The sequence below is a fragment of the Gorilla gorilla genome, chromosome 20, assembly GCF_029281585.2.
Source record: "Gorilla gorilla gorilla isolate KB3781 chromosome 20, NHGRI_mGorGor1-v2.1_pri, whole genome shotgun sequence".
NCBI classification, from domain to species: domain Eukaryota; kingdom Metazoa; phylum Chordata; class Mammalia; order Primates; family Hominidae; genus Gorilla; species Gorilla gorilla.
In genome coordinates, this window is record NC_073244.2 from 44220167 (window position 1) to 44234678 (window position 14512).

Below are 14512 nucleotides of genomic sequence, written 5' to 3' on the forward strand. Positions count from 1 at the left end.
CCTTAGCCTTGTGCCACCCCTATGAGGTCCCTAAGCAGCCCTCTCTCTCCCACCTTTTCCCAGTCCTCGCTCCCCGGTCCTCCTCAGCACAGCCGGCTCCAGGAGGGATCAATTCGTGGGCCCGGGAGGAGGCCAGGCGAGCACCGGCTGCCTGGAGCACTGGGCTGGAGCGCGGGCGGGGCGGGGCTGGTGCGCAGAGCTGTCCAGCACCCCGAGGCGGGGCGTGCGCCCCCGGCCCGCCCCAGCCGCCTCCGCCCGCCCAGCCAGCGCCACTGCGGCTCGGCGGGCGCGTCACGTGGCTGGCGCAGCGCGGCCTCCAGGCTCCGGGCGCGGGCGAGGGGCCGGGCGGGAGGACTGACAGACCCACGGACTCTCTACCGGCGGCACCCGGCCGGGCGGGCTGGGCGCAGCGCGGGGCGGCCCGGGGACGCCGGGGCCGGGCGGGCTGCGCGCCGCGGGGCATGGGCGCGCCGGGGGTCCCCGGGCCCAGGCCGGCCGCGGCGGGGCTCCCGGGGCGCGGGGGCAGCGGCGGGCGGGGGTCTTCCCTGGCGGCCGCCGCTGAGCCCCCGCAGGGCCCGTGACGCCGCGGCCGATGTGGCCCCGCGCGCCCTACGGGCCTGCACCGCCACCGCACAAAGACGCCTCGGGAGCCGCCGCCTGCACCCGGGCCGCAGCAGCCACGCCAGCCGGAGCCCGAGCCCGAGCCCGAGCCGCAGCCAGAGCCAGAGCCGGAGCCGCAGCCGGAACCGGAGCCGGAGCCGCGGGGCAGGAGGCGGCGCCCGCGGGCGGCCGGGCCCGGCATGGAGAAGCGCGCGGCCGCGGGGCTGGAGGGCGCGCCGGGCGCCCGGGCGCAGCTGGCCGTCGTCTGTTTGGGTGAGTGGGCCGCGCGGGCCGGGCAGGTCCGGGTCCCCCGCATGGCAGTCCACGCCGCGCCCTGACCGACCCCCTCTCCGGCCGCGGCATCCCGAGCCCCCCACCGCGGTGGCTCCCGCGCGGAGACCCAGAGAGGGGCCAGCACCGCTTGCCCGCCTGGCCCCGGGCCTGGGAGGGCGACTGTGGTGGCGCAGCCCCGGCTCCCGCCCCGTTCGGAGTAGCGCCCGGAGCCCGGGCTGAGCGCTGGCAGGCGGCCCTTCGTGCAGGCGGCAGCCTTCAACCCGGCCCGCCCGCGCTGAGCCTGAAGACGAGGGGGCCCCGGGAGCTGGGGACAAAGGCCAGGCCGGCTGTCCCCTGAAGAAGAAACTGTTTCCGGCCCGGAGTTGGGGTGGGGGCTGGTGTAAGCCGCAGATGGGGACTCGGGGTGCGGGGCAGGGCTGGAGGAGGGTGCCAGTGTGGAGGCGGCTTCCAGGGGACTCCTGTTTTCCCTTTGTGTCTCTCAGCCCCCAGGCAGGCCTGTTCAGTTTAGGAGGGTGCTTGGGTTGGGCCAGGGACCGGTCAAGGCCAGGCATGGGGTGGGAGGGGCTCCCGCCCTGTCTGGGAGTTTTTCTGTCCAGCTTTCCAGCGCTCTGTGTAGGCGAGAGGAGAAGGAGTTAAATCCCCAACCCACATGGCTCCTTTATTTACTGTGATGAAGGAGGGAGGCCATTATAAGAACTGGGGGTCATTAGGGGACACCCTGTGATGTCACCAGTGAGGGCTCTGTAACCTGACAGGTTTGCTGAAGCCACTGAAATGACAAAGTAATCACCCCCAGGCCTCAGGGAGCTCCGAGGCTCTGGCAGGCCCGTGCCCCAGCTGTGTGAGCCTGGCTCAGTGGGAATGTGCCACTGGGGAGCATTGAGGGTGTAACCCCAGCGCGCCCACCCCAACCTCGGTGCGGGGTCATGTGTGCTGGGCTCTGAGCTGCTGGGTGCTGGCATCCCTGGTGAGCAGAGCAGGGGGACAGGCGCTCCATGCTCAGGGGCTTTGGCCTGGCTCTGTCCAGGGGGCCTGGGTGTCCTGGGTGGGGGCAGCGGTTCCTGCTTCCTGGCCAGGCGGGATCTGACCCACATCCTGAACCCTGGGAAGTTGGGTTTCCCCCCACCCCCCGACTCTGGGCCCGTAACCCCCCGGGCCAGAGCAGAAGGTGAAAGTAAGGGCCAAACCCCATGGAGGTGGGTGCTTGAGGGGTGGCTGGGGAGTTCTGCTTTCCTCCTCAAGGTCAGCTTCGCACGGGGGAAGAGGATGGTTCCGTCACTAGCTGCGTGCCCTGTAAATGGGGATTATCAGAACTGCCTCCCCTCCTGCCTCTGCTGCTGCTGGGCGAGCAAAGCCCCTTGGTAGGGGGAAGCCCTTCAAAGTTGCAGGAGCAGGCCAGGGTGCGGTGGCAGGTGCCTGTAATCCCAGCACTTTGGGAGACCAAGGCAAGAGAATTGCTTGAGGCCAGGAGTTTAAGACCAGCTTGAGCAACGCAGTGAGACCTCATCTCTACAAAAATAAAAAATAAAAAAAAAACCAGGCATAGTGGTGCACACCTGTAGTTCCAGCTACTTGGGAGGCTCAGGTGGGAGGATTGCTTGAGCCCAGGAGTTTGAAGCTGCAGTGAGCTATGCACTCCAGCCTGGATAACAGAACATGGAGGCAGGGAGGTGGGGGTGAGGTGGTAGGGGCCCTCTTGATGGGCAGTCTTGGGCTGCGCTCTGGGCCTTGCCCTGTAAGAGGAAGGGGACCAGCGGGCCAGCCTTGGGTTTAGCTGTGGTGTCCCTCAGGGGCTGCTGCTGGTCCCCAGCAGGTATGTGGGACCCCTGACCCTTTCTTTGTATCTCCCACAGTGAACATCTTTCTCACTGGGAGACTCAGCAGTGCGGTTCCTGCCTTAGGTAAGTAAGCACTTTCTCTCCTTCCTCCACTCCTTCGGTCCCTTTTGGGTGAGTGGTCCCTGAGGACAGGCCTTCAGGGTCCTGGCACTACCCCGAGTTCCTGTGTGCATCTTTTCTACATCACAAAGGAGCTGTTTGGCTTTGGACAGGCTTCAACTTGTCTGAGCCTCAGTTTCCTCATCTGTAAGGTGGGTGAAATAACAAGGTCTACTCAAAACCTGGCTCTTAGTATTCCATGAGCCAGTGAGGCAAGCTCTTAGTGTGGTGCCTGGCACGTGGTGGCTTTATACCACCGGCAAGCTGCCGAGGGTCCCGTGGAATTGACATCTTGTGCCTCACGCAGGCCATGGGCTTCCTAGGATTTAATTTATAGGGGTATGACTGAGGGGTGACACAGAGAGGCCCATGCCAGGGAAAGAAGGCTTTATTAATTTTCTTGAAAGGAGGGGACATGCCACGCCACGCAGGGCCACCTGGGAATTACTAGATTTGGACAAGCAGAAGCAGGGGTGGAAGAAAGGTGTAAGTTAGAAGCTGCATCACAGCTTCCGTGGGAAAGTCTCGACATCCAGGTGCTGTGGCTCATGCCTGTGATCCCAGCATTTGGGAGGCTAAGGCAAGAGAATGCTTGAGCCCTGGAGTTTGAGACCAGCCTGAGCAACATAGTGAAACTCCATCTCTACAAAAAATATCTGAAAATTAGCTGGGCATGGTGGCATGTGCCTGTAGTCTTAGCTACTCGGGAGACTGAGGCAGGATGATTGCTTGAGCCCAGGAGTTTGAGATTGTAGTGGGCTATGACGGCTCCACTGTGCTCCAGCCTGGGTGACAGAGCGAGACCCTGTCTGTAAAACCAAAACCAAAACCTGAGGTCAAGGTGCAGCCCGGGAGAACAATGGGGGCCTCTGACTTGTTCGTTGCCTGCTGCTCTGCTCGGTGGGGCAGGAGGTGCCTGGGTTTCTAGTTCTGTGCAGGGCCCGGCTTGCTGGAGAAAGGACCTGGAGCTGTCAGGCAGCGGGACCCCTGCTGTGGTCGAGGGGGAGGCCCAGGGTGCACAGAAGCTGTGCTCACTGGCTCCTCTGGCAGGCTTGGGCCTCTTTCCCTCTCTCTCTGCCCTGAGCTGTGCTCTCAGGAGCCCGGCCTCCTGTGATGCTTCGGGCTGGCCCAGGGCCGGGCCTTGCTCAGCGCTGACCTAGCCCCAGCCCTGTCTGCTGTCCTGGTCCACACAACTGATGGAGGCCCAGTCTCCCATCCCAATTTCCAGGAAAAGGCTGACTGGCCCAGCCTGGGTCAGATGTCTGTGGCCATGGTAGAGTCGGGGGAAGGGGGAATGAAGGTGTCACAGCTTATGAATGTGAGCCCCAGGACACCCTCCTGCTGGTGGGTGTGTCACCCCAAATGTGTATATACTCCACTTTTAGAAAAGTGCTTCCCCGGGGACTAGGGCCACTCATGGAGCTTGGGCGAGGAGGACACTGTCCAGGTCCTTGCGTTTGGTTGTCCTTAGCTGTCAAGACCTCAGGCCCCAGCAGGGTCCACGTTGCCAAACTCCAGGGGCTGCTGTTCACCCCTGGTGCCCTCTGTGATGGGAGCTGCACGCCCAGTGCGCAAGGCCATGGGTGGTGGTCTGGGACCCTAGCTGTCCTAGAGTCCACTTCTGACACCTCCAGCATTACTGACCACCTGCAGGTGGCCCAAGGTACCCACTTCCCACCACAGCTCCATGACTCTGCATTTCCAGGGCTTTCCCTGGGATTCCTGCTGTGTGGGACCCTGGATTGGGAAACATTCCCCCAGCCCCTTCTCCACCCTAACTAGGCTCAGTTGCTCCAGAGGGTCTAGCAGGGCTACCTGGGGACCTCACAGGTTTTTACCCTTCAGCAAACCCCATCCTAAGCCCAGGTATGTTGGGCCCTGACTGGTCAGAACACCTCCTGCATCCCCCTGGCCTCTGGGCTCAGCCCTGAAGCTACTGTGGCTCCAACGGGGAGGGCCCGGGCAGGGGCTTCATGCAGTTTGCAGGCAGCTGGCGGCTTCCCCGGCATGTCTGGGGTGGGACTCCCAGCTCCCCGTCGTCGGATTACACCAGGCAGGTTGGCGGGGGTATTGATCAACTTTGGAAATTGGATCTGCAAATTGTGCTTTCTCAGGCCTTGCAGTGTCCTCTCAGGAATATTTGATGACTCTGTGGACCAGGAAAGGACACTGGCCCGAAAGTACCTGGTCATTCCTTCCCTACTTGTGTGGGCCACCATGGCTCCGAGGGCCCAGGCCATCTTCTGCCTGAGAGAAGGCAGGTCACCTCCAGCTAAAGCTCAGACAGACCTCTTGACAGCCCCCAACACCTCCGAACCCCTCCCTCTTCCCCATTATCCCGCAAATCATGCAGTCCTCCCATCTGCCCTCACTGCCTGCCCGCTGCTACACAGCCTGTCATGAACCTCACCTCCACGGGGCATTCCTGGAGATCCCTCTCCTCATTGGCAACCCCTGACCCTGTCCCCTACCACATGCACGTCTGCCTCAGGTCAAGCAGGGTTCTTGCCTAGGCTGGGCATGGTGGGGCACACCTGTAGTCTCAGCACTTTGGGAGGCTGAGGTGGGAGGATCACTTGAGCCTTGAAGTTGAGGCTGCAGTGAGCTGTGATCGCACCACTGCACTCCAGCCTGGGAGACAGAGCAAGATCTTGTCTCAGAAAAAAAAAAAAAAAAAAAAAAAAAAAAATGAGTCCCTGCCTAGAACTTGCAGCTCCCTGCACAGAGCCCAGCCTCCCTCCTGCCTCCCATCCCCTCTGCATGAGGCTGGGCTGCTGCTGCACCCACCATGGTCTCTGCCAACCCGCTTTGGAGAAGAGCAAACAGTTTAACCAAGTTTCCCTGATGTGGAAATTTCCGGGGGGCCCCCAGGGGTGAGGCTGTTTGGAGGCACCCGTTGTCAGGGTTTTGCTGAGAGGCAGGGCAGCTGGCAGTTGTCCCTTCCTCTGCTCCTGATGTGGCTGGTGGCCTCCCAACCCCGGATGAAGGGGTCAGACATAGGTCTATGAGGGAGAATGGCTCTGGCTGAAGTGAGTGGGAAGAGAGAAAGGTGGCAGGTGACACCTGGCTTTTCCCAGAAAGCGTGGGTGAGACACCTGGCCCCCAAGGGCCCCAAGGAGAGGGGCAGGTCTATGTCTGTCCCCTAGGGGAGGCCTCCGGGGCTGAGTAGGAATGGACAGCGCCTTGCCCTGCCCCTGGCCTTGTCCTCCAGGACAGGGGACCTCACAGGTTTTTACCCCTCAGCAAAAAGGTGAACATGGGAGGTTCCCAGCCACGCTGACTCAGAGGCTGACACTTCAGCTTAGCATGCGCTTTAGAGATGCACTGTGGGGGACCATACCACTTCAGCCTCGCTGGGCCTTCCCTTCTGTGGAACCTCCTGTTCGGCCCCCTCCAATGAGAAAGATCTCTTCTTTTGGATTTCCTTCTTTTTTTTAAATTTTTTTGGAGAAAAAGTCTTGCTGTGTCACCCAGGCTGGAGTGCAGTGGTGTGATCTTGGTTCACCACAACATCCACCTCCTGGGTTCAAGCGATTCTCCTGCCTCGGCCTCCTGAGTAGCTGGGATCGCAGACACCCAGTACCACGCCTGGCTAATTTTTATACTTTTAGTAGAGACGGGGTTTTGCCATGTTGGTCAGGCTGATCTCAAACTCCTGACCTCAAATGATCCCCCCACCTCGGCCTCCCAAAGTGCTGAGACTACAGGTGTGAGCCACTGCACCCGGCCTCTTTTGGATTTCTTAACCCTACACCTCCCAAGGAATCCCAGTTCAGGACCTCAGGGCTCTGTGAGGTCCTCATGGCCAGTAGCCTCACCCGGCAAAGGGAACCAGGCTGGGGCCGGGGCCACTTTGCATGTTTGGGTGGCTGCACCCTGAGACTCCTTTCTGATAGTTTATCTCCTGCCCTTCCTGGCTGGGAGCAGGGTGTACAGTGCCCTATTTCTGGGGGCAGGATCGGAGGCTCATTGTGGGGGCTGCCTCCCAGGGCCATGCATGAGTTCCAGGTGGAGCGGTGCTGGCTTGCACCTCACTGACCTGGGACTGTCAAGGGTCTGATGGTGACGCAGTGGTGGCCAGCCTTGCTTTAGGACCAGGAGTTCCGTTCTTATCCTTGATGCTCTCACGAGCTGTCCATGGGGGTTACTGGCTCCCTATTTGTCACAGTCCCGACTCACCTGGGCCTTCATGGTCCTAGTAGGCCCCCTGGGGAAGTTGGCTTCAGCTCTCAGCTCATGGCTCCAGCTGCCCAGCAGGTCCTCAGATGGACCCGTCCACTCAGGGACCCACATCTCTGGAGCACCTGCCATGCGTTAGGCACTGTGCAGGGCCCCGGGACATGGCACGGCCCTGCCTGCCTGTGTGACGTTCATCCATCAGTCCCAACAACAAAAGGGAAATGCTCTGTGGCCGAGGCTAGGGGGAGGGATGGAGGGCTGGAGCTCTGCGGGGGCTAGCCCGGAGGGCTTCCCTGGGAAGGGACCTTGGAGCTAGGGGTGGAAGCTGAGGAGTCCGTGAATGGGATAAGAAGGTGGGGATAGCACCCACTAGGGACCACCAGGGCCTCCAGGGCAAAGTCCCCTCCAATGTGAGAGATCAGAGAGGTCCGGGGGGCTAGGGGTTATGGGAGGGATGAGGCAGAGTGTGGGGCAGGGAGGGGGCTGGCGCTGCTGTAGTGAATTGTGGTTTTGTCCTAAGAGCATGGGAAGCAGCCAGAGGGCTCTCCTTCCTTTCCTGCAGCTGGGTGCCAGAGAGTCTTGCTGAGAACCGGAGAGAACTTGGCTTGCAAGGTCACAGTGCCAGGGGCCAGCCATGGGAGAGTGAGGAGAGAGTGTCACTGGGCTCGGGAAAGGGGTCGTCCCTCACCTCAGTTTTTCCATCTGCAAAATGGGCCCTGCCTTCATCTCAGGCTGTTGTGAGAATCAGATGGACCAGCGTGGGGAAGGGTCAGGGTGCTGTGGAGTGGGAGGTGTGGTCAAGTGCAGGGGCTAGCCGCCTGGTCCTGGGAGGGTCAGGGCACAGCGGGGCAGGGCAGGCTCACCACACTGCCCTGGATGGTTTAGAAGCAGAGAGCATGGAGAATGGATGGATTAAAGCGAGGCCCATGGGGCTGGGCATGGAGGGCTCCTCCTTTGAGCTGGCGGGTGTGATGCTTTGCTCAACCTGAGCGGTATACAGTTGGCACTCCACGAGTGCATGCTGGCTCAGTGCTGCAGTGAGAAGCTGAGGCCCCCAGAGGACTACAGTGATTCCTGACTCTGCGTCTCCCTAGCTGTGTGGCCCCAGGCAAGTCGCTGACCCTCTCTGAGCCTGTTTCCTCACCTGGTTCCGAGATCTACCTTTGGTGGCTTTCCACTTGTACTCAGGATAAAACTCAAATTCTGCACAGGGTGTGATCAGATCCAGGTGGCGTTTCCAGCCACAGCTGGACTTTGCCACCTCTCTTCAGGCCTGTTGTAGGATCTTCATTCCACTGAGGGGTTCTGGGTAAAGTTCATCTGCTCCCACCCCCAGCCTATGAGTTCCATAGAGCAGGCCTTATTCCCACCTTACTCAGTGTGCCTACCATGCATGCTTGGCATGTAGTAGGTGCTCAGTAAATACTTGTTGAGTGAGCAAGCCTCAGGGAAGGCAGGCAGGGGGCCATCGCAGGATGGGCTATGCCGGCTGGGCAGGCCTAGGGGTGTGGGATTCTCCACTGACCCGAGGCCACGAGGCTACACCTTGGAGGTGCCGGCTGGCAGGAGGGGTTGTTGGTGGGTTTTCTCCTAGCTCTGCCAGAGATGCGGGGGACAGGACCTAGGCTGTAGTCCACTGCATAGGGTTGGGGGCTACAGCTGCCTCAAGTCTAGGGCGCCCTCCTTGGCCTCCCGTACACACCACCTCCATGAAGTCACAAGTTGTGGCCTTGCCCTTGGCCATGGCCACCCTTGGCTGGACTCGATCCCACCATGGGGGAGGCCTGTGCTGAAGCCCCCTTCCCCCCCACTGCAACCTGCATCCCAACCAAAGATGGGCCGGCCTTTCTCAGCCTCCTCTCCCAACAGCGGCCTGCAGTGGGAAGCTGGAGCAGCACACGGAGCGGCGTGGGGTCATCTACAGCCCGGCCTGGCCCCTCAACTACCCGCCAGGCACCAACTGCAGCTGGTACATCCAGGGCGACCGTGGTGACATGATTACCATCAGGTAGGGGCACCCGGGGGTGTCGGAAGGAATCAACGTGGGCCCACGTGCATGGGGTGGGTGAGAATGTGTGTGTGTGAGCAGGTGTGGAGGGCACATGCCTCAGGGTGTACATGTATGTGAGCAGGTGTGGGATCATGTGCATGTGTGTGAGCATATGAGTGAGGTGTGAGCACTCATGTGTGAGCAGGTGTGAACAGGTGTATGGGTGTGTACTTGTGTGTGAGCATTTGTGAGTAGGTGTGTGTGCATGCAGATGTGTGTGTGTGTGAGGCAGGCGTGTGTAGGTATTTGAGCAGGTGTGGTGTGCGCATGCATGTGAGCACATGTAAGTAGGTGTGTGTGCATATGTGAGTGTGTGTGTGCATGTATGTGAACACACGTGTGCTTGTGTGCATGGAAAAGCCCATGTCGGAGGAGACATAAAGGACACGTGAGAGACTGCATGTGTGAGCACATGTATGTGCACGAGCCATGCCTGCAAAGGCGCAGAGAGCGTGTATGTGCGCATGCATGTAAGATAACAGGTGTAACCATGCGTGAGCCATAAGCATGTATGTGCACATGTGAATGCATGCACGCAAGTGTGTCCAGTGCTCTGGGTCTCCACGGGCCTCTGTGGCGAGGTGCCCAAGCTGGACCTCTTCCTGGTTTGAGCCTCGTTCATGGGGTGTGGGGGTTCTCAGTCACTGAGCTCTGCCAGGAAGGCAGGGCCAGCACACAGGCCACTGGGAACACAGCCTGGGACTGGTGGGCATGGTCTGATGTCTCTGAGGTGGTAGAGGTGTCCTCTCTGTCCTGCAGGGGTGGCTGGGGGCCAGGCTGGCACTGAGCCCAGAGCATGGTTTCTGGAGGGGGCCTTGGGGAGGGGAGTGAATCAGGCAAAGCCCGGGTGCTCGAGCTGCAGGGACATGCAGAGGGAAAGGGGGCCAGGCAGTGAGCGGTGGTCCTGGCCAGGGGTGGTCACAGGGACATTTGGCTGGGGAGTCACTATAGGTTCCATCTGCCATAGTTTTCCTAAATGCCAGAGCCCAAAAAGTGCAACCCCTGACTTACTCCATAGCTGCAATGCATGAGGATGTGATGGGCATGGGCAGGGTCTGTCCTAGTCTCTGTGCCTCAGTTTCCCCAAGGGCCAGGTGGTTCAGGGCCAGTGTATCTCCGGAGATGACAAGCTGTCAACCTGCTGCAGCCTTGGCCAGCCCTGTGGGCACAGTCTCACCCTCACTTCCCATGCCTGGGACTTTGTGCTGGGCCCATCCCAGTGGTCCCGAGGTGGAGGGTTCTGGGCCCTTGGGCCGCTGCCCTTTTGGGGAGGGTGTCGGGGCAGGGGGCTCTTGACTTCCTGCTCCACTTCGGCTTCGGGCTGGGGGTGCTGTGTGCACTGATGGAGGGAAGGGGAGCCGCAGCAGAGCTGGAAATGACCTGCGTGGATGTCGCAATTCTTCATGGAGCCTCCCGTGCACACCTGGATGGGGACAGTGTGGGGACAGAGTGGCTGGGAGTGGAGGAACCAGGCAGTCTGGAACATGAGGAGTGGGGGCAGCCGGCCGAGACAGGGCTGGCTGTCCTGGCCGTGGCTCCAGCCTGACCACTCCCTGCTGGTCCTCGCCCATGGAGGTCCCACCTACCGCCTCATGTCTGGGTCCTCTCTGCCCCCCGCAGCTTCCGCAACTTTGACGTGGAGGAGTCCCACCAGTGCTCCCTGGACTGGCTCCTGCTGGGCCCAGCAGCCCCACCCCGCCAGGAGGCCTTCCGCCTCTGTGGCTCCGCCATCCCACCTGCCTTCATCTCTGCCCGCGACCATGTCTGGATTTTCTTCCACTCAGACGCCTCCAGCTCCGGCCAGGCCCAGGGCTTCCGTCTGTCTTACATCCGAGGTGATGGCGGCTGCAGGGCAGGCAGGGCACCACAGAGCACACCGTGCATGCCCACAGGCTCCCGGCCCACAGGGGCGGCACCGTCCACAGGGCCCCGGCTCCCTGTGGGATGTCCCCTGACTGCCCTGTCAATCTCAGGACAGTGGCAGGACTGGGCATGCGGATGCCTCGGACCTCTCAAGGTCACTGGCCCCACTTCCCAGTCTCAGCTAGTCCTGGGAACTCACCCCTAACCCCAGGCTCAGGTCAGGGACTGAGCCCACCCTGGTGTTGGAGGGGTCTCTGCTGCCACAGTGATGGGGAACCACCTGCCCGCTTTTGGCCCCAGGCCCCCTGGCCGAAGGGAGGCTCTTCTGTCTCCTGACTGTCCCCTGCTACGTCTCCACCCCACAGGGAAGCTGGGCCAGGCATCCTGCCAGGCAGATGAGTTCCGCTGTGACAACGGCAAGTGCCTGCCCGGCCCGTGGCAGTGCAACACGGTGGACGAGTGTGGAGACGGCTCTGATGAGGGCAACTGCTCGGCGCCGGCCTCCGAGCCTCCCGGCAGCCTGTGCCCCGGGGGGACCTTCCCATGCAGCGGGGCGCGCTCCACGCGCTGCCTGCCTGTGGAGCGGCGCTGTGACGGCTTGCAGGACTGCGGCGACGGCTCGGATGAGGCGGGCTGCCCTGACCTGGCGTGCGGCCGGCGGCTGGGCAGCTTCTACGGCTCCTTTGCCTCCCCAGACCTGTTTGGCGCCGCTCGCGGGCCGTCAGACCTTCACTGCACGTGGCTGGTGGACACACAGGACTCCCGGCGGGTGCTGCTGCAGCTGGAACTGCGGCTGGGCTACGATGACTACGTGCAGGTATACGAGGGCCTGGGCGAGCGCGGGGACCGCCTGCTGCAGACGCTGTCCTACCGCAGCAACCACCGGCCCGTGAGCCTGGAGGCCGCCCAGGGCCGCCTCACCGTGGCCTACCACGCGCGCGCCCGCAGCGCCGGCCACGGCTTCAATGCCACCTACCAGGTGAAGGGCTATTGCCTCCCCTGGGAGCAGCCGTGCGGGAGCAGTAGTGACAGTGACGGGGGCAGCCCGGGCGACCAGGGCTGCTTCTCGGAGCCACAGCGCTGTGATGGCTGGTGGCATTGTGCCAGCGGCCGAGACGAGCAGGGCTGCCCTGCCTGCCCGCCCGACCAGTACCCCTGCGAGGGTGGCAGTGGTCTGTGCTACACGCCTGCTGACCGCTGCAACAACCAGAAAAGCTGTCCCGACGGCGCCGATGAGAAGAACTGCTTCTCCTGCCAGCCCGGCACCTTCCACTGCGGTACCAACCTGTGCATCTTCGAGACGTGGCGCTGTGACGGCCAGGAAGACTGCCAGGATGGCAGCGATGAGCATGGGTGCCTGGCCGCCGTGCCCCGCAAGGTCATCACGGCGGCGCTCATCGGCAGCCTGGTGTGCGGCCTGCTGCTGGTCATCGCGCTGGGCTGCGCCTTCAAGCTCTACTCACTGCGCACGCAGGAGTACAGGTGGGCGCTGTGCCCGCAGCCAGGGGACCGGGCTTCTTCATCGCCCAGGCTTGCTGTCCCCGCAGCTGTGGGTTTGCAGACGGGGGCCTGGACTAGCTACATGGAGGCTGCCCTGGTGCACACTGGGGTCCCTACATCTTGGGGTGTCTGGGTGGAGGGTAGTCCCGGAATCCTGTTGTTGCTGCTGCAGGTCCCGGGCAGCCCAGTCATGTCGCCCTCCGCCTACTGCTTCTAGGGCCTTCGAGACCCAGATGACGCGCCTGGAGGCTGAGTTCGTGCGGCGGGAGGCACCCCCATCCTATGGTCAGCTCATCGCCCAGGGCCTCATTCCACCCGTGGAGGACTTTCCTGTCTACAGTGCGTCCCAGGTGAGCCCCCGGAGGGCGTGAGGCCCCTCCGGGGCCACTTGGGACGGTGTACGGAGGAGGCTGGTCCAGGGGTCACAGGAGCGGGAGGCAAGGCCTGCGCAGGGTGACCTGAGGGCCCATGGCCAGGTGGGAGGGTGGACAAGGTGGTCTCTCGGGTCTCAGGTCCCTTGGGGGTGTGCTGACTCCTGCCCCTGAGCAGCCTGTCTGCCCCCTCAGCCGCATCCCCCCGCCCCTACCCCGCTCCACCCCACAGGCCTCTGTGCTGCAGAATCTTCGCACAGCCATGCGGAGACAGATGCGTCGGCACGCCTCCCGCCGGGGGCCCTCCCGCCGCCGCCTCGGCCGCCTCTGGAACCGGCTCTTTCACCGGCCGCGGGCGCCCCGAGGCCAGATCCCACTGCTGACCGCAGCACGCCCCTCACAGACCGTGCTGGGCGATGGGTTCCTCCAGCCTGCTCCAGGGGCTGCCCCCGACCCCCCAGCACCGCTCATGGACACAGGCAGCACCAGGGCGGCCGGAGACAGGCCCCCCAGTGCCCCCGGCCGTGCACCGGAGGTGGGACCTTCGGGGCCACCCTTGCCCTCGGGCCTGCGAGACCCAGAGTGCAGGCCTGTGGACAAGGACAGAAAGGTCTGCAGGGAGCCACTGGCAGACGGCCCAGCTCCTGCGGATGCACCTCGGGAGCCCTGCTCGGCCCAGGACCCGCACCCCCAGGCCTCCACTGCCAGCAGCACCCTGGGCCCCCACTCGCCAGAGCCACTGGGGGTCTGCAGGAACCCCCCGCCCACCTGCTCCCCAATGCTGGAGGCCAGCGATGATGAGGCCCTGTTGGTCTGTTGACCGCTGGGCTCGCTGGTGACCGCCACAGCCCCGCTTTGTAACCAGGGAATACACAGTCATTTCTACCCTGCCTCTGCGTCCTTTCTTATGGAGAGGCCCTCCGGGCACCCCAGCGGAGGGGCTGGGCCCTCAGCCAGCTGGCTGCACTGGTGGGCAGGAGCTGTGGGACTGAACGGGGGGGAGAAGAGTGGAGCGGTGAGCCCGTCTGCAGGGTCCCTGTGTACACAAGCACCCTGGGGTCTCACTTCTCTCCCCCCACTCCATTCTGGGAACCCATTTCCAGAGAAGCAGGGGACCAGAGCCTTTTTGCTTCATCTGCCCTGCAGTGGCAACAGCCGCCCCTAGAGCTGGGAGTTGTCATGAGGATGGGGCCGGGCCATGGGGACGCTGGGTCTCATCCGTGGTGACTATTTTGCTCACGCGTCACCCTCTTCCTGTCCAGCAAGGCCTCTGGAGGACCTGGGTTGGGTGGCTCCTGCCAAACCCTCATGCCCCTGGCCAGGCAGGCACCCTTTGCCCTCCCTGAGGGTCCAATCTCCTGGGCACTGTGGCAGGGCTGGGGTGTGTGCCTGCTGTACAGGAAGCCCCTGGAGTTCCCTGCAGGCCTCAAAGCCCCCAGGACATGCTGCTCTGTGCTTTCTGGGGACAGAGAGGCCGAGGCACCAACAGCAGTGGCCACGTCTGTTCCATCCTATCTCAGGGCCTCAGTTTCCCCACCTGTAAGCCAGGGTGAGACTGTGGGCTCTGAAGTCCTGACCTTCACTCTGTGGTGATTTACGGGAAGAAAGACAATCCCAGCCGGGAGCCCCTGAGCTCTCCTGGGTGGCCGAGCTCAGACTGGCATCGAGGGGCCTGGGGTAGGGGTGGACTGAGCTGCTCCCCCATCCTCGACATCCCT

General features: G+C 62.6%; 1 protein-coding gene across 1 annotated transcript; it reads left to right on the top strand.

Annotated features, from left to right (window-relative positions):
- The first annotated feature begins 514 nt into the window (after nucleotides 1–514).
- On the top strand, nucleotides 515–13679 carry LRP3 (LDL receptor related protein 3). Its single transcript, XM_031003939.3, has 7 exons — nucleotides 515–873; nucleotides 2748–2795; nucleotides 8880–9018; nucleotides 10681–10895; nucleotides 11289–12405; nucleotides 12641–12773; nucleotides 13027–13679. Exons 1-7 carry the CDS (start codon nucleotides 801–803, stop codon nucleotides 13612–13614), a joined length of 2313 nt encoding a protein of 770 aa, XP_030859799.1. The 5' UTR covers nucleotides 515–800; the 3' UTR covers nucleotides 13615–13679.
- The last annotated feature ends 833 nt before the right edge of the window (nucleotides 13680–14512 follow it).

What these genes read in the sequence shown, in the direction of transcription:
- LRP3 (XM_031003939.3), top strand. Translation starts at nt 801, where the DNA reads ATGGAGAAGCGCGCGGCCGCGGGGCTGGAGGGCGCGCCGGGCGCCCGG. An exon ending in GCTGGCCGTCGTCTGTTTGG is followed by an intron (nt 874 to 2,747) that starts GTGAGTGGGCCG and finishes TATCTCCCACAG; the next exon opens with TGAACATCTTTCTCACTGGG. An exon ending in CAGTGCGGTTCCTGCCTTAG is followed by an intron (nt 2,796 to 8,879) that starts GTAAGTAAGCAC and finishes CTCTCCCAACAG; the next exon opens with CGGCCTGCAGTGGGAAGCTG.